Source organism: Papilio polytes, unplaced genomic scaffold, assembly GCF_000836215.1.
Source record: "Papilio polytes unplaced genomic scaffold, Ppol_1.0 DF824325.1, whole genome shotgun sequence".
NCBI lineage: Eukaryota > Metazoa > Arthropoda > Insecta > Lepidoptera > Papilionidae > Papilio > Papilio polytes.
Genome location: NW_013524879.1, coordinates 356625 through 375446, shown reverse-complemented (window position 1 = coordinate 375446; position 18822 = coordinate 356625). Strand labels below are relative to the sequence as shown.

General features: G+C 33.6%; 1 protein-coding gene across 3 annotated transcripts in view; it reads left to right on the top strand.

The window, feature by feature from the left end:
* The first annotated feature begins 1366 nt into the window (after nt 1-1366).
* LOC106100285 (uncharacterized protein YacH-like) overlaps nt 1367-18822 on the top strand; it is a 24997-nt gene continuing 7541 nt past the window's right edge. For 2 of the 3 annotated variants that reach the window (XM_013279110.1, XM_013279101.1), the window contains exons 1-3: nt 1367-1446; nt 4903-4935; nt 17366-17491. In XM_013279110.1, coding sequence (XP_013134564.1) covers nt 4915-4935; nt 17366-17491 — 147 coding nt within the window. In that variant the 5' untranslated portion in view covers nt 1367-1446; nt 4903-4914. The remainder of the gene's footprint in view (nt 1447-4902; nt 4936-17365; nt 17492-18822) is intronic. The other variant, XM_013279118.1, reaches the window with a different exon arrangement.

Below are 18822 nucleotides of genomic sequence, written 5' to 3'. Positions count from 1 at the left end.
CATCTTAACACTTTCTGGTTTATGTCATCCCTTCGTCGCATAACATGTCCATGCTAACCTTTTGTTTCTCAATTTCTCCACCTCTGACGCTACTTTCAAACTTCCTTTAATATACACATTCTTAACTTTATCCATTCTTTTCACACCAAAGAATAAAACATACGCATCCAAGCCACATGCAACTTTGGTGGCCTAAAATTCAGATCCATACAATGCAACAGGTCTTATGATGGACTTGTAGATCTGCCCTTTTAGCTTAGACGAAAGTCTATGGCAGATGCTATACTATGTCTGTGAGTACAGTTATAATTTTGTAACCTTAAAATACACTCAGTGTAACACAACCTTTACAAGAGTTATGTATGAAGGAGTGTTATTTTCATCATTAATATTCCTTTCCACTAACCAATAGATCATCAGCAAATCATTAGTTTTAATGCTAAAATTGACAGGGATCTACAAAATGGTACAAATTCATAGTAAGATTGAAAATGCCTGTTTCGATAACCACTAATACTGTTGTTGATAAATTAATTGAATTAAAAAAAAACCACATAAGAAAAATATATTAAATCATGAGCAATTTTTACAACATTAGTGGAATTCTGTCTCCTGAATTAGTAATAAATGTGTTTCGGGATAATAAAAGAAAAGAAAGCATAATAAAGGGAATAAACAAGATAATTCGAACCAAAAATCCATTGAAAATCAGGCATAACCAGCGATTTAAAAAAACAAAGCTCCCATATCTTTTTTTGGATTTATTTCTTAGAATGCCTATGCCGGTTGTATGTCGTAGAGCGCCGATACCTCAGAGGTTTGAGCACTTGACTTGCAATGTGCAGATCCTGGGTTCAAATCCCGCATGTACCAATGTGATTTTAGATTTTTACGATTACTTACGGTAAAGCAAAACATCGTAATGCCTGCACATATCAGCGAATAAATTTAAAGATATGTGTGAAGATAAGTATGTCAACCCGCAGTGCAGCGTTGTTGATGGTCTAGTCACCCCTAACTTAAGATAGGCTAATAATGATGATGCCAGCTTAAATATGACGTTTCTGGCTACGCTTATTTAATTAATTATTTCTAATTTACGTTTTAAGTGACTTCAACATGTTACCAAAAGCAACTGGCTGGATACACACTTATCTTTGACTATTATAATCAGATTTAAAAAAAAAACAACTGTCAGAATGACGTCCAGAAGGGCGGCAAAGCGGCCTTTCACACCGACCAGTTCAATAAAGCCCAAAAATGTATCCAGTACCCGGAAACATCCCCCACTGTACATCCCAATGTTTCACAACGGATCTTAGAAATACGACCAACTATAAAATGGCAAGATGTGCATTCCTCGTTCAGTTGCCATTTGAAATAACGTGCGAGCGCATGTGTGTATTGTGAAGTGTTGTGTTGTGACGAAAGGAGTTCATTGCAAACGTGAGGCTTTTTTTCTTTTTATCCCGCGCTTTTTTCTTTTTCTAACCTTGACGTTCTGCGGCCAGGAATTCGCAATAAACTTCAACAGAAGTATTAGAGTTTATGGTTTTGAATTTATTTTATTTTAATAGTCAATTTTCTTTTCCACAGACTAAATATTTAGTTTTTTTTGTACAAAAGTACATTCGTCTTAGAGTCATTCAGCAATAAAAATAAAAACATCTTAATATCTTTTCTAAACTACGTGACCTTTACTTTTTTGTTGAGTTTTAAAAGTAAATATTTTATTATTAATTCACACAAAAGGTGTAATAAAACAGCATAAGTGTCAATAAGAATATTTTTATTGAAGATTTAAATCGTAAATAAGATCCAATAGTGATACAAAACACTTTATTCAGAGGTCGCGGTTCGAAACCCGACTTTAACATTCTCGGATTATCAACACAGGTTAAAAGTAAATTATACGATTTACTAGCTGTTGGACGCGACTTTGCCCATGTGAAATTAAAATATAATACTCACAGATAAATTACCTTTCTAAAGTGAAGGAATTTTTAAAATTGGCTCAGTAGTTTTTTAGTTATTTCAATACATACAAAAATACAAAAATACAAATCCTTCTTTTTTATAATATTAGTATAGATAATATCTACTAAAAATGTATTCGATTTCACCGAACGTTTACGATATATGACAACTAACAAACATTTTTAGAATAAAATTAGTTTAAAAATTAACACAACATATTAATTTTAATTGTTGAAACATTAATAACAACATTTATTATGATTATGAACAATAAACAATTACACACTTACTACTTCGGCTCTGCTTATAAAATATTTGTCTAATTTCAGTAAATAAAAAAATAATTTTCATATTAAATTTGACAAAGAAAATGGTTCACAAGTCAAACGCATTCGAATTTGTGACTTAATTACATGTTCCGTTTATTATAATATTGGTGCATATACATACTTCAAAATCGAACGAGCGCTTTTTTAACGCTCAATTAGAACATGCATTCATGTATTCTGATACCGCAGCGCTTTTTAAACGCGACGTTTTTTAATCGCGCAGTATTTCAAGCGATGGAACGGAACAAGTGTGTTATAAGCGTCTACTAATACGTCAGTTTTATAAAGACAATGTAAGCAGTATAATGTATATTAATAAAGTGGTCTTCCACTCCTCTAACATATATTTTAAATATTCAGTTAGCAATGTCATGTTCTTGTAGCAATGAAAACCGAACGTTTAAAACGTATCTCGACACGCCAACAAATGGAATTCACGAACTTGGCATATCAACAGAATACGTACGAACGACGTGTGTTTTCAATTTATTTTCATAGTAACATAAATTTATTTACAGTCCAATATATAATTTATCTTTAGACACACACACACAATCTAAAACACAAAACCTCTTTAAAGATTTTCCCAATAAATGTTTTTATAGTTTTTTAAAATATTAACAAACTAGCTTTCGCCCGCGACTCCGTCTGCGCGAAACTAAAAAAACAAATGCAAGTAGCCTATGTGTTCTTCCAGACTATCCTGTACATCAATGCCAAGTTTTATTGAATTTAGGCTACAGACTCTAACAAACATCCATCTAAACTTTCGCATTTATAATATTAGTAATATTAATAAAATTGCTTATCATATATTAAAATTAAAAGCTTGATTAGAGTAGATTTTGACTAGTTATATAAAATAACTTCTTTTCTCTAAAAACATAGATAATAAAAAACATACAGACAAATTGAGTACCTTTTTTTATATCAAATGGTGGCAAACGAACAAGCGGCCACCTTATTCCTCCAAAATGGCGAAGCGACCGCTGCCCATAGACAGAGGATAAGATGCACATAAAGATGATATTTTCCCTTCCTATGTATCTCCTCCACTGACAAATCCACTTCCCCTTCCCATCCTTTTCTTACAAGAAAAGGGTTGTAAAGAGAAAGGGACTTAAATTAGCCCTCCGGCACCACACTCATCAGACGAAACATGGAATTGCTTCCATTTCACCCCTGTCTTCTGTGTGATCGTGGTATTACACCGGGCGTGCCGGCCCATTCGTGCTAAGATGTTAAAGCGGAAAATCGGTCAAAAAGGTTAGAAACCTATAACCGCAAAACCGTAATTGTACAAACTAAGCTATCGTCTGTTTAAAATATCATATTTTTCGTATGTTGAAATCTCATTCAAATACGTGTCTTTCGCTTTTATTATTTACTAACATTGACTTTAAATGACAGGACCTGAAGCGTCAATATTACTCTAAATTCAACGACATGTGTGTTGCGAACAACAGCTAGTTAGTTTAGCTTTGGTTCCTTGCCTAGTCCGTTACTTTATAGTCAAAGTTTAATAAACAGAAGCCGTTTGATTCTCATATTATTTGAGGTGTTAATTAAAAAAATAGAATTCTGAACGGTTTTGCTCGTAAATAACAGTCGAATGTTCAAATTAATTAAATTACTGATTCAATTTGCGTTTAAACGATTTGCGAATACTTCATTTTAGGTGTAGAATGTTGCAGTAATATAGTATTTTAGGTTATAGATAAAATTATCAACATTTTATTATTGTTTTAGGAGTAAACTAAGAGCGTGTGCAAACTTTGACTAAACAATCGCACAACTGTTTTGCGATTGTCGATTGTTTCGCAGCCTTCAACTGTTTAGTTGCACATCTAAAAATCGAGTAGTGTCCATATAAGCTCATAAATCAAAGCGAGACTAAACAGTTGTGCGGTAGTTTACTCGAATAAAAATGTGCAAGGATGCCGAGCTTACTAAATTATCTGTGGTTGACTTTTAAAAGGAAATCAATCTCCTTTGCAGATTGTATAAGAAATGTTATTTAATAAAATAGAAATAAAATACGGTTATTATTTAATAATTATAAAAGAAACAAGTAATGTAGAATATTATGATCTTATATATGAGGTTATTTTTTATTTAACACTGATAAAATTCTAAACAAATCAAACTTTTAAAAAATTCTTTAAAAACATCGGAAGCGTCGATGGGTCAGGAGTTTATTTGACTTGTCATCTACAGGTCCTGGGTTCGAATCCCGGCATGTACCAACGTGATTTATGAATTTCATATGTACATAATTTAGCCGACTTTCTTACGGTGAAGGAAAACGTAATGAACATATAGGTAAAGAAATTCAAAGATATATAGTCAACCCGCAGTGTTGAGAGTGTTAAGACTCCAACCCCCTTCACTGTATGTCCCCACCGAGGGGCTCGGAGTCTACCCTAAATTAGGGTGGACGTAAAAGGAGCTGGTATTGATGATGGACAATGGACACAATACTTTCAACAAAATACATGCCATTTCATCAATGAAAATGTACAGACCGTAATAAAGTGAGCGTGGAGTATGTTAATATTATTACGGCTTTTTGATTAACAGACAGTTTTTTTTACAGGTGTGATACAGAATGGAGTATTTAATGAAAAAGGTAAATTATAATAAGTATTAAAACACTAAAACAATCTTCTTATACTCATTCCCGCATTAGAACTCTGGCCCTATCCCACTCACGTGGGTGGTCCCAAGATTTTATAAACCTTACGGTTATATGAAACAAATCTATACTAATATTATAAAGAGGAAATTTTTGTATGTATTAAAATAACTAAAAAACTACTGGGCCCATTTCAAAAATTTTTTCACAATAAAAATCAACTTTATCAGTGAGTAACAGGCTATTTTTTTCTATTATTTACTTAAATGCTTCGCTTCGTAAGCGCTTACAATCCTGGACTTCAAAATTTGTAAGAACTTTTAGCTTGGCCTCAAAAGACGCTGTCCCATATTTAAATAACGTTTCAGTATTCGGTCGTTAACGTTTTGTCATACCACTATCATTTTATCACTTCTACGTAGTCAGAGAATTAAATTCGCTTACCGTTTAGGATCGAATATAGTACAGCTTATAACAGCTGCACTTATGTATGCCCTAACAAGTTTACAACTGCATTTCACCATCATCATCATCTTCCCTACCTCATTACTCCCGTAGTGTCAGTGCACCGGGTTTTCGTCCTCCAAATAACGCTATCATACGTCATCTCAGTCACTCCCTTGATCATGTCACCTTTCACGCAATCCATTCTCTTTCTAAGTCTACCTCTACCGGTGTACCACACTCATAACTAACGTCCTGCTTGTTACATGTATCCATTTAAGATTTTCATGCAGGTTGTATAAGGCTTGCAATGTATATGATAAGTTTACCACCGTAGGGTAGGAAATATACTTCCTCGACTGTAATTAACAAAAAGCCACAGTACAGTAAAAAGATGAATTAATCGTTCATTGTTAACAGTATCTCCGTCGTCACCTACTGTTTGAAAATCTACGACAAACAAAGGCGTTGCTTAACAAAGTAACTATCTAATTGGTCTCCATTTTACAGCTATAATGTCAAGTCATGTACTATTAGTACGAAATACCGTGAGATATGGGTTTTTTTTACTTTTAATTCTAGTAATTTAAGTCTCCAAGAATTCTGACTTATAGTAAAAAAATATCAATTCGGTTTGTTAATTTTTGTTTCTAAAACCCACTAGGATTTTAGTACCAAAAATTTTAGAATTATTCCCAACCGTCACCCCACTCTGTCCCCACGTTAGAATAAGTTTCTTCCGTCCCACTATCACCAATAAGGTGACAGATGGAACCGTTATGAAATAAATTCCAACAAGATTATTTTTTCTCATCTGTCCCTACGTGGGGAAGAGCGGGGTGACGGTTGAGAATAAACCCAGTTTTATCTGAATGATCGGATCAGATAAAACTGGCCGTGTGTAACTGGCTTTATTATACATAGCCATTGTCGTAAGCCCTGTATAATGTCGCTTGTCATCTTTCTTTTATTTAAACAGAATGACAGAGATAGAAGACTTAGAGCGTGCGCACACCTTTGACTAAACTACCGCACTGTTCTGCGATTGTCGATTATTTATCTGTCAATTCAACTGTTCAGTTGCACAATTAAAAATCGAATACTGTGCGCTCCTAAGCTCATAGGAATCAAGTCAAAGATGTGCGCACGCTTTAAGCAAGAAATAAAAGGTTCATTTGTCTATAGAAAATTAAAACAATTGAATATCTTCGTAAACAATAAACAATTAATGTGATCAGCGAACCTAGATTCTAGATAATGAATCTATGTTCGACTTTCACATATAAATATACATTCAAAAACACAATAAACAACGTGACAATTACTATTATATCTTAATTAATCTATACATATAATGAAATTGAAGTGTCTGTTTGTAATATGTACAGAAAAGCCGCGCTTGTTCCGGGTAATATCCGAAACGGATGAGCCGATTTTGATGGGACTTTTACTGGAAGGTAGCTGACATGGATAGGCATATTATAGGTTACTTTGTTAATTCCGAGCTGTCAAAATAGCGTAACAGGTGGTCCAAATTTGCGCTAACGTTTGCGGGCGACAGCTCGTTATAAAATAATCTCAAATCAGAATGTACCAGTCAATTAAAACCAACCTTGCTGATAAATCTATCAAATCATATCGATAAAATAGAACATACATGTAACCGTGAAATACCAGATATTGCTGTCCCTTTTCCTTCAAGGTATATGAACGAGATAGCTATATAATCATACAACAGTCAAAATACAGTTAATGCCGACAACTGTAGGCAATCACGAAAACCTATCAAGCATTTGTCTATAAAATGCGCCGGCGCATCGCGACCGAGTAATTTGAGTGTCATCACATGCATTAGGTATTGCAGGAGACCTTTATTTCATAGTGATGTACGCACATTATTTTATCGATATTTTTTTCTGATTAAAAGGGTGGTTATAAAAATGAAAGTATGGTATGTGCTTGTCCAGAATATCCTCTACACCTACGCAAAATTTCACCGAGATCTTTATGCAATTATAATAATAGTACACTTTTACTAGTACATTGGTTTACACTACAAAATATTGTAAAGTTAAATTTGTAAATATTACATTAAAGTTCTCGGTTCATCGATACTCATATAAATACTAAAAATAATTATGCAATTTAAAATATCGATATCCTAATTTAACAATGGCAATCCCTAATTTTATTGCAACATGAAAAACTAGTCGAAAGTTGTAAATTAAACTAAATTAATCAATTAACATTGACAATAGCCTAATGGTTTGGGGTACGACTACCGAGCGGTCGAGGGTTCGAATCCCGACATTCGACTGTCGTGAACCATATCCTAGCACAAGCCTAGAGCTTAGATGGAATGTTTAAAGGTAATGTTAGTAAATTAACAAAAATTTACATTTTGATGATATATATATCTTGTAATATATTATATATATTATAGGGATTACAAGATAATATATTTATCCTACTTTAAAAAGAAGAAATAAAACTAAGGTCAAGAATCTGTAAAAGTAAAAAGATATAAAAGTTTTAACGTAATTCTACAAAGCATATAAAACCTTTTTATGATCACAACCTTATTTGTAATTAAAATATCGGAACTAACATAGTAGTCAATAAAAACAACCTCCGATAGAAAAATACATAAAAGTCCAGTAGCCTTCATTAATAAAAAAACAAACAAAAAACTAAAATATGCATCTCAGTCCTTTAATAGTTATATCAGTATCAATTTCTATTTATATGTACAGTCGCGTACATAAATGGTAATTGTACAATCTTGAAGACAAGGTGTTATACATTTTTTAAATAAACTTTTAAAGGCAATACTATGTAAAGTTCCTGATACTAATTTAATTACTTTAATTAATACTTCCCATTGAAAAAACTATGTAGATAACCGAATGCGAAAGTTACAATGGATGGATGTTTGTTAACGTTTGTAGCCCAAACGGCTGAACGGATCTTCAAAAATTTGACACAGGTTTAGATAATAGTCTTGAAGACCACATAGACTACTTTTTATCCCGGGAATAGTTACGGTTCCCGTGGGATTCATTAATTTAGTTTTTTAATGTTTACTCGATCATTCTGCAACGGTTCAACATATCTTATTGAAATTTGGCTCAGATATAAAACAAAGTCTGGAGTACACAATAAGGTTCATCCCTGAGAAATGTCCGGTTCCCGAGGGATACGTAGCTCTTTGTTATTTATATAGTTCGTATGTTTTCTAATACCACGCGGACGAAGTCGCGGGCAACAGCTAGTAAATAAAATAATTACTAAGAGTAATCCTTCCGTAATGTACTTCAAATAAGGTTCACAAATTCTTTACTAAAAATATGGCCGAAAAGAGAAATTTTAAAAAAGGAACCATCATTTAAGAAAAAAACATCGATTATTTTCACAATCGGACGCAATAAAATAAATCGATTGTCAAGTATCGATGTGCAATGTTCGAATTCCGGGGAATCGATTTAAATAAAAGTATACGACTTTCTGGGGGGTTTATTCTTGTATCGATCGTTATGCGTATCCGATATAATCTATGGGCATATCGTAAGTGAAACTCCGTAACGAATGATCTGCGTTATCTTTATTTGGTCGAAGTGAAAAGATAAAAGCTTTTACAGGCTTAAAAGATAAAAGAAGGTTTCATATTAAATTGTTGTTAGTGTCAATCTCTTTCCAGTTTATTACACACGATTAGCGCGGGTTTCCTCGGTCTTAACATCAGTACAATGTTTTGTTGTCTCGGTTTTAATACAAAGAATAAAAGGGACGGCAATGTATTTGTTGGAGTGTTCCATGATGGCAACCAATGGATGTGTAATGTTTGCAAAAAAGAAAACAAGATTCTTTTTTTAAAAATTCCGTTTTTATTTCATAGGAATTCGGGATAGTTTATAGCAGTTGTTCTGTATTTTTATGCCTTCGTCTCACACAAAGATATTAAATAATGTAGGTTTACAGTATTTCCGATACAGTATTTAAAGATAATTAAAAAAAATAATGAGATAAATTATTTTTATTTATTTAACGGTCATATTAATTAATCAGTCGGTTTAATTGACCGTTCAATGGATTCGATACTTCTTTTCCGACAGCGATCACGTCGGCCATCTTTGTTTATTTTGACAGCAAAGTTGCCGCCAAAAAATATCGCCGGTGAGAATATTTCCCAAACAATTAATACACGTTAAGTGGTTTTTAAACTTTATTTATTAACATTTAACAATAATAAATCACTTTGTGGACAATAAAAAAAACTAACCTATAATACATACGCAAATTAAACTCGTTAAAAACATATTTTTACACATTTCAATGTTCATAATTACTTAACAACCGCATCTTAACGCTACATAACGATTTAACTACGTTTGTTATATAAAAGTACGCTCTCTTAACTATCGCATTGAAGTTAAAATAAACTGCTAATTAAGAATTTATTATCTGTAATTGTATTTACTAAGACTTTAAAATCTTTCTGACGTAACACACTTTAATTACGACAATAGATATTAAATACTTTGAAAAGCATACGAAAATTGGAACTTAATTCGCTATTAATCTTTACTTTTTAAATATTTCTCATCATACTTTCCTGTTCGAACCATAGACATTCTTCATCTGTGCTACTCCAGTATTTTTGCTCTGTGACAAATTTTTGATTTGTAATCTATGGTGACGCTTCCGTTGATCCTTTTTTAAGCCAGCCTCGGAGCGACGCGCAGCAAATGTGTCAAAATTTCTCTATTGCTAAAAATTCACGTTTTTATTATTCCAAAAGAAGTTTTATTCCTTTGTTCACAGTTTAGTTTTCAACATGAATCCTCGTACTGTGTAAGACTATTGCATTTATCATTTAACTTTTAAATGTACTTGAACTAAACCAAATGAAAGAAACATGGCATTACCATCACTTCAACGAGCACGACTTATGTCCATTTACAGACGTTATTATCTAATATATTGAATAAAATAATGATCGCAGACATGCACTCCATAAATCAAAACGTCTGCAAGCATTTTTAAAAGATCAAAACGTAATTCATCTTTTTTCTAAACAAAAGCATTGTTGCATTCTCTCTGCTGTTCGGATAACAAAAGTGGCTGTACGTACTGTAAACGTTTGCCTTTCTGTCAGAAAGAAATGACAGATGTCAGAATCAAAATAAACATATTTTTTTACTATGTATTTCAATACAGCACAAACATAAATGGTTATATTACAAAGTTTAAAACTCTAGATCAAATGCGGCAACGTATTTAAAATTCACGAGAACATAAAAAAACAAATTCTCAAACATTCATAAACAAAGCCGAGGCAAAGGTCAATTAGTCAAAAAGACCTTTTATTATATGTTTTATACACCGTGAGAGTTTTACGTTGCGCCAGTGTTAGAAAAAGTAATGTTGATTTAATTATAGGCTGCCAGAACGTTATGCGCTTAACGATTAGCCATTAAAAAAAACTAAATGTCAAAATTAATATTTTTGTAACAATTAACATGTCTTCTTTAAATTTATCTATTAAAAAAAATTTTTTTTTAGTAAATAAACTACAAACAACTAAAGCCCACTTAATTCACGCTAGGTCCAGAATTTGAAATTAATTTATTTTTTTATCCATCCCCCTCTCTATTTTAGTCTGTGGTCATCTTTTTTTGGACTTATGATTCTTAGATTTACTTTTAGTCTGTAGCACAGATTAGAAAATATAAAAAAAACAGTGACCTTTTTCTCGTCTACGTAACAACGTTTATAAAAGTTACGCACGCAATTTAGACAATTTTCTTGTCAAAACGAACGCGTTTCAGCAATTTGAGATGATTTATCTGTTGCCAAAGACTAAAGTTTTTACAACTCCCGCGGACTTCATGCAACATTTTGGCGGGATTTTTTATGTCAAAATGTTTTACGCGGGAAAGTTGTCTCTTTTGTATTATTAAGATTAAATAGTAAATCAATACATTTATAGGCAAGAATTAAAAGAATTGTTTAAAAGATTAGCTATAATCTACATCGATTTATTTCTCTCTTTCATGCAGGTAACATTTTTTATTGTTTTTCCGTAGTGAAGCGCGTAGTCGGAGGCATGTAATATAAAAATAATGACCCTGCGAGTTACCGTTTCATAACTGACCTGCCATTACATAAACAGTAATAAGATGTTTGCAATATGTAATTGAGATTAAATCGCAATTTCAGATGCATAATTGTGATGTTGGAACTAATTTATATGTAAATCTATTTATCTTTTAGGTTAGGAAACCCTTACGGAATTATACTACGTTAATACGTATAGGAACCTAATCCGGGGCATAAAAATGAGGCACAAAATGCCTCCAAAGGCCATTAGTAGGATTAAATTCTAATTTTTTATATAATATGATGGCAGATGAATAAGCGGCCACCTGAATCCACTGAAATGGAAAGCGACCGCTGCCCATAAACATCCGCAATTGCAGATGCGTTGCCTACTTTTAATAGACGGAGGAGGAGACGCACATGAGGACATGCGTGTCCTCCACCGTCAAATCCACTTTTACTTCCCATCCTTTCCTCTTAAGAAAAGGGTGGCAAGGGAAAGGGACTAAAATTAGGCCTCCAAATAGACATAATGAATGTCTAATTTCGAAAATTGTCTCTTTATTTTCTTTGTATTTTGACTAATTTTGTAAGAGCGGGCGCGCATATGTGACTGAACTATCGCACAACTGCGATTGTCGATTGTTTCGCAGCCAATTCAACTGTTTAGTTGCACAACTAAACATCGAGTAGTGTGCGCTTCATATAAGCTCATAGGAATCAAAGCGCGATTAAACAATGCGATCGTTTAGATTAAGTTAAAAAAGGATATTATAATTTCAGCGAAATGTTCGTGTAACATTCCCACAGTACAATGGATAGAGTAATCAGGTTGGAATGATTTGTTAACTAGAATTGCAACAAACAGACAAACTAAACCGTTAAAGTGGATTAAAGCAAATTATTTCATTTATAACGAGCTGTTGCCCGCGACTTCGTACGCGTGGTATTAGAAAACATACGCACTATATAAACAACAAAAAGCTACGTATCCCTCGGAAACCGGACATTTCTCGGGGATGAACCTTATCTCATGTGTACTCCAGGCTTTGTTTTATATCTGTGCCAAATTTCAATAAGATATGTTGAACCGTTGCAGAATGATCGAGTAAACATTAAAAAACTAAATGAATACCACGGGAACCGTAACTATTCCCGGGATAAAAAGTGGCCAATGTGTTCTTCCAGACTATGCTCTAAAGCTGTGCCAAATTTCATGGAGATCCGTTCAGCAGTTTAGGCTACAAACGCTAACAAACATCCATCCATCCATCCATCCATCTATCCATCTATCCATCTAAACTTTCGCATTTATAATATTAATAAGATGTAGAAATCTAATTAATAATAAATGCGAAAATTGAAATGGGTGTTTGTTAAATGTTATCTGCGGGACGGCTTAACAGATCTTGATTAAATTTGACACAAATGCAGAACATAGTCTTGTAGTCTAATTACGAAGTTATTTTAATTCCACGCAGAAAGAATCGCGGGCGAAAGCCAATCTAATAACATGATCTAAGGTAAGTTTTAGCTGTTTGCTAAATGCGTTACAGCATGCGGGGTGTTCCCCGCATACGGACTAAAGACTAATAAAAATTCGGTCAAATACAGAAGACAGGCGTGAAGTGGAAGCAATTCTGGATTTCTTCTGATAAGTGTGGTGTTGGTGGCCCATTTTAGTCCTCTTTCCTTCCCACCCTTTATCTTATTAGAAAAGGATAGGAAGGGAATTTGGTTTTGTCGCTGGAGGGGACGTAATGAAGGGGAAATATCATCTTTAAGAGTGTTTCCTCCTCCGTCGATTAAGGCAACACATCCGTAATTTCCAATGTCTATTGGCAGCAGTCGCTTCACCAGTTTAGCGGATTTAGGTGGCAGCTTGCTCCTTTGCCACCTTATGGTACAAGAAACTCGGGTTACGCAGTAAGGATCGCCTAACGTATGGGACCACGACTGTAGAAAATGCAAATTTAATGTTTAATCTAACCCGGGCACTATCGTTAGTAAAGTTCACAAATTGCTTTAATATTTACTAAAATTACTCGTAAATGTCACTACGATAACACAAGTTCGACTCTACGCTAATGATAGTTCGTACTTCATACGTCGCAACTTTGTGACGGGGTGTATACAACTCTCTAATGATCTTTTTTCACATAGATTTTGTAAGCGTAATTTTAACAGATTAAAAATAGTTTTTGCTACTAAATTGACTTTCGTAAAACGATGTAATTGATTCGATGATCATCGGTCATGAATAATTTATTAACAGCGTGTGCACCTTTGAGTAAACTATCGCACAACTGAACAGTTGAATTGCTAGGAAACAATTGACAATCGCAGTAGTGCGATAGTTTAGTAATTGGTGTTTTATGAAATGTTGTTAATAAAGGCATTTAAATTACTTTTTTTATTATACCTTTTTTAACTTAGATATGTCATCGAACTATCCTAACATTATGCTTTAAACAAACACAAAATTATTGCATTCCAAGTAATAATGCTCACATTCATTTTAATCCGTTAAATTGCTAAAATCATGTTATTTTTTTCATAAATCAATCAAATAACGCATCTTTTGATGGAAGGGTTTATACAAGTTATTAAAAATGTATATTTACAACACTCGAGTTTTTCTCACGTTGCTAAGATTGCGTCCTGAAATAAAGAAAACGTGTGGTAACTAAACAGGGAACTTGATGAGATAAAGATTCGAATCAGTTCACATGGTACACTTAGCGAACTTATTAAATTACATTAGATCTTAGATATGTACAGTCAGCTACATAAGTTCAAGACGAGTTAAATCCCAACATCTACGCTGAGACAACACACCGTTCACTGTCTACAACTAAAGCTCTGTCAAAAGTCTATACGCGTCAACAATGCTGTCGTATGCACCTGTATGGCTTCGACACGTATAGACCGTCTATATCGGCTCGACCTATTAATCATTTTGTACTCCATTCTTAATCCATTTATCAAAATTGTTCGCCATCGTAAAATCAACCTTATAGCATGTGAAATGCGTTTAAAACAAGGGTCATATTTAATCGGCAGTCGCTTGCCTTGGGTTATTGCATCTGTTCGCAAAACGTTCCGACTGAGGCACGGACGTTGCGAAATGAACTATTGTTTCTGCCTCCGTTAGGTATGTGGACACAGCGAAGCGAACATAGCTAGCATAGGTCACAAACATTGGTATTGATTCCAAGTATTTTGAAGTGAGTTCCACAAGTGGGATTTATTGGTGTTAGAATATAAACTTGATGGAATGACATTTTTTTTATTTTTTCGATCGAAAATCGCAACATTTTTGTCTGTTTGTCTGTCCGTAAGCCGCGTTTGTTCCGGGTAATCTCCGAAACAGTTGGACCGATTTCGACTGGACTTTCACTGAAAGGTTGCTGACATAGACGGGGATATTATTGGCTACTTTTTAACTTAATATTGTGTGGACGATGTCACGGGCAACAGCTAGTACTAAATAATAATATACTTTAAAAAATTTACTTTTATTACAATACTAGGCTGTTCCCATGCGACTTGATCCGCAGAAAATTATGAAAATTTTATTTTATTGTTTACATTTGTAAAATTCTCAATTGCAAATGTCAAAATGACGACATGATGACAAAGCATGGCAACCTTGCTTCCTTGATGTTGGCAGCTACTTATGGTCTCTTTCCCATGTTAAGGTTTTTATAAATATTTAGCCCCTAAGTTTAATGGCGTGAAAATATATAGCCTAAAGCGTGACGTAAGTGTAGTGCCTTTTAAAAAAAGATTATTGAAAAATATGCTGTAATTGATAACATCTTAGGCAACAAAGAAGCATGTGTTTACGCTTTATTATAATAAGATATATAGTTTATAGCTACTTATAGCGTCGCTTTCTCTGTACCACGACCCTAACTCTGGGAATCCTGCGATAGATATTCAACAGTGTTCAGTAAACAAGTATTGTATCGGAGTTTGCAATTAATTAAGACGAATTTTAAGCTATTAATATCATTTAATTTCTTACAGTCGTGGGAGCTTCGCTGCTCAAAGAACCATTGTTAATACGATATTCAAATGAGTCTCACCACGCAGCTTTACGTAATTATTGTGAAGAAATATATTAAATACATTATGTCCAATCTTTTAAAACACTATTTAAATCATTACAAATGTTAGTTTCATTTGAATTTGAAACTAAAACGACGTATGTTAGTTATTGCTTTAGTTACATTTCATAGTACTACGTAATTTAAAAGGTAAAACAATGTTATAGCTATCATCTTCCTTCTTATCCTACACCCGTAGGGTCGGCGCAACAGGTTTTTGTCCTCCACATAACTCTATATACGTTTACTACTTCATCTCAGTCATCACTCCCTTAAAAAAACAATGTAATGTAGGTAAGAATACAACTAACAAGCCTTTTTTAATCCGACCAAAAAGGCAAAGACAACTAGCTCATTCAGCCACTATTCTGAATAATCCCAATTTATTGTTATAATCAGACCAAATAAGGTAAATTAGAAATGTTGCCTCGCAAACATTAACACAGATTTTTTATTTTTTTATGTTATTCAAATGTTTTAAACTGACGAATATTACAAATAACTACATTTCCTAAAACTTCTAAATTTAAACGTCAAAGTTTAAATACTCAAAATGCCTTTGCTATAGGCGGATTTAAGTAAATATGATAACTTGCTTCGTTGCTGCTATTGGTTTGTAGTTTTTGTACCTTGCTAAGTGATTTTTTCCAAGAATTACCCACGTTTAAGGCGTGAAAATATGTTCTCAAAAGCGTGTCGTAACTATATGGTATTTCAGTAAAAAAAATATTAAAAAATATGCTGAGATTCCTAACATACTGTATAACAATGTAGTGTATACGCTTTATAATAGATGCCTTCAATATAAAACGATTAGATCTGCGCTCGAATAAATATAATAGTGAGAGGTAAGGCACAACCTTGCCCCTACGATTTGCATTGCAGCTTCACGCATCTAAGCTACTGTATTAAATTCAATATTGTTTATGCCACATCTAAACAGAAGCTTCTTAGTTATGCTAAACTTCGTAAAGGATTTGTAGAGTAAAACACGAATTTTTGGTACAATTTCTTTGCAATTAGTGTCACATGTCTGATGAAATTTGATGGAGGAAAAAGCAATTAAAGGTCTCTAGTTATATTTCTCAAAGTGTTGTATTTGAATAATCTATTTTAGTTTATTTGATCATAGAAATGTCTTTTAAAATTTGTAACTAGAATAGAGAATAACATTTTCATTAAATCAAAATAACCTAATAGCCAAAGATCGTGAGAAAAATAATTTATTATAAATACTTTTAAAAATGGAATTCGCATCAAACGTATGCTGCATAACTTTGTTTAAAAAAAAACTTCTCGCAAAACTAGTTGACAGGTCAGATTTTTTATTTACAAAAAACAACAGCTCAAACATAAGCATTAATAAAAATTTATTGTTATATTCTGACGCGGGATCCTGTTTTATAAAAATTTAAATACACTACCGGATGGCTCCGTGGTAAGAAATAATATCGAATCGAATTCGGTTCCTAAAAAACTATGCAACATTCTATTTTTACTTTTTTTTAATGTGTCCGCAACAAAACTCATTTACAACATTAACAATGAAAAGCGCCATCTATTACATTTTTGTGATACTAGCAACGCTAATGTTAGTACTTAAAATTTTAATAGATGGCGCTGTATCCAACTTACTACACTGATTATTTTCACAATGCTTCACGATGATCGACTCTCCGTCACATCAAGACATGAACTCAAGTTTTTTGTTTAGTTTCAAACTATTCAATACAGTATATGTATCTTAGGTTTTTTAAATCTTTTTCTAGATGTGGCTGTCGTGTCTAGTGGCGTCCTCTGTGATCAGCATAGCGGCGTGCGCCGGCAACGAGTATCTCCCCCCCAGCAAAGGTTACAGCTACAAACCACCGCGTATACCATTCATCACACCAACGGTAAGGATAACATCACATTTATTAGTAGCTTTTGAAAACAAAAAAACACATTGCCTATAAACTTGCTGATAACGTAGCTTTATCACGATGTAAGAATTTTTGAATTCGGCTCCGTAGTTTTTGAGTTACTTCAGTACATAGAAACACCACTACGTTCAGAGTGTCATATGAGTCAAAAAACATCTTACATTGTAGAGACTAGAATGGCAAACAATCGAATATTAAAAACTAAAGAAGATGCTTCTAAATTCTCTTGTTACGGAAATTAGTCGATGATTTAAAAAATCATGTTTTTGTATGTGTTTCGGCAGTAGAAACGCACTGTTACACGACTAAATAGTTAGCATACAGTATCTTCTAACGGTTATTACATAACCGACCGTCGACCGTGAACCGTCGTTGCGAACATTGTATTATGATATTCAAACTTAACAGCGGATCGGATGGAACGCTGTAATACTTCCTCTAGATGTGTACTATGATATTGTACCAGTTTAACTTAAGTTTAAGTTCATTTATGCATTCTTGCGTTTTTATGTTCGTTAAGCAGTTGACCACGGTTCTATTCTCATTATTAAGTTCAGTTTATTACAAGTATATACCTCCGACTATCTACTCTCCCTTTTACATCTTGGGAAGGGAGGGCGGCTGAAAATCAGCTGGACACTGGATATCAAACAGTATCGGTAAAGCTGAGCCACTCCCTTTTGTCATCGGTTTCTAATTTTCATAAAAATTTTCTTATTTTGTGTAACACTGTATATTTTTTTCATGGCAATAAAAGGGTTTTCATTTATTTATTTGTCCCACCTGAACTGATGATGCAATCTATGGTACACGCTACCTTAGCTGTTTACTATTTTTTTGAAGGCCCCCACGTCATATTTTGTTTATAACGGCTTCTGCCGCTCTTGTCGCTCCCCTGATATATATTTCTCAGGGACCTGGGATGCGGGTGTTTTTATTTTCAAAAAAGTTTACAATCGGTCTAAATCTAAAATTACAGGTATCTTATTTCTATATCACAGTTATTCTAGCCTAGTTTAATTTAGACGGAAAAACTGACGATGGAAAGTTATTGGTTAATCGCCAAGGGAGCATGACAGAGAGGCACTATGGATGTACAAATTACTCTAATAACCAGTCTTAACTCGCTTATGGTAACTAGCACTGTAGACTAATAGCGTCTCCAGCGAACTTCCGAGCCTTTATAAAGTTTGGATAGCATTATACAACGTACAGAAGTCTGACATTGACAGTGTGAGACTACCGTACAAGTTATTTTACATTTTTATTGTTTAGTTAAGAATGAAGAGATTCAAATAAGTCAG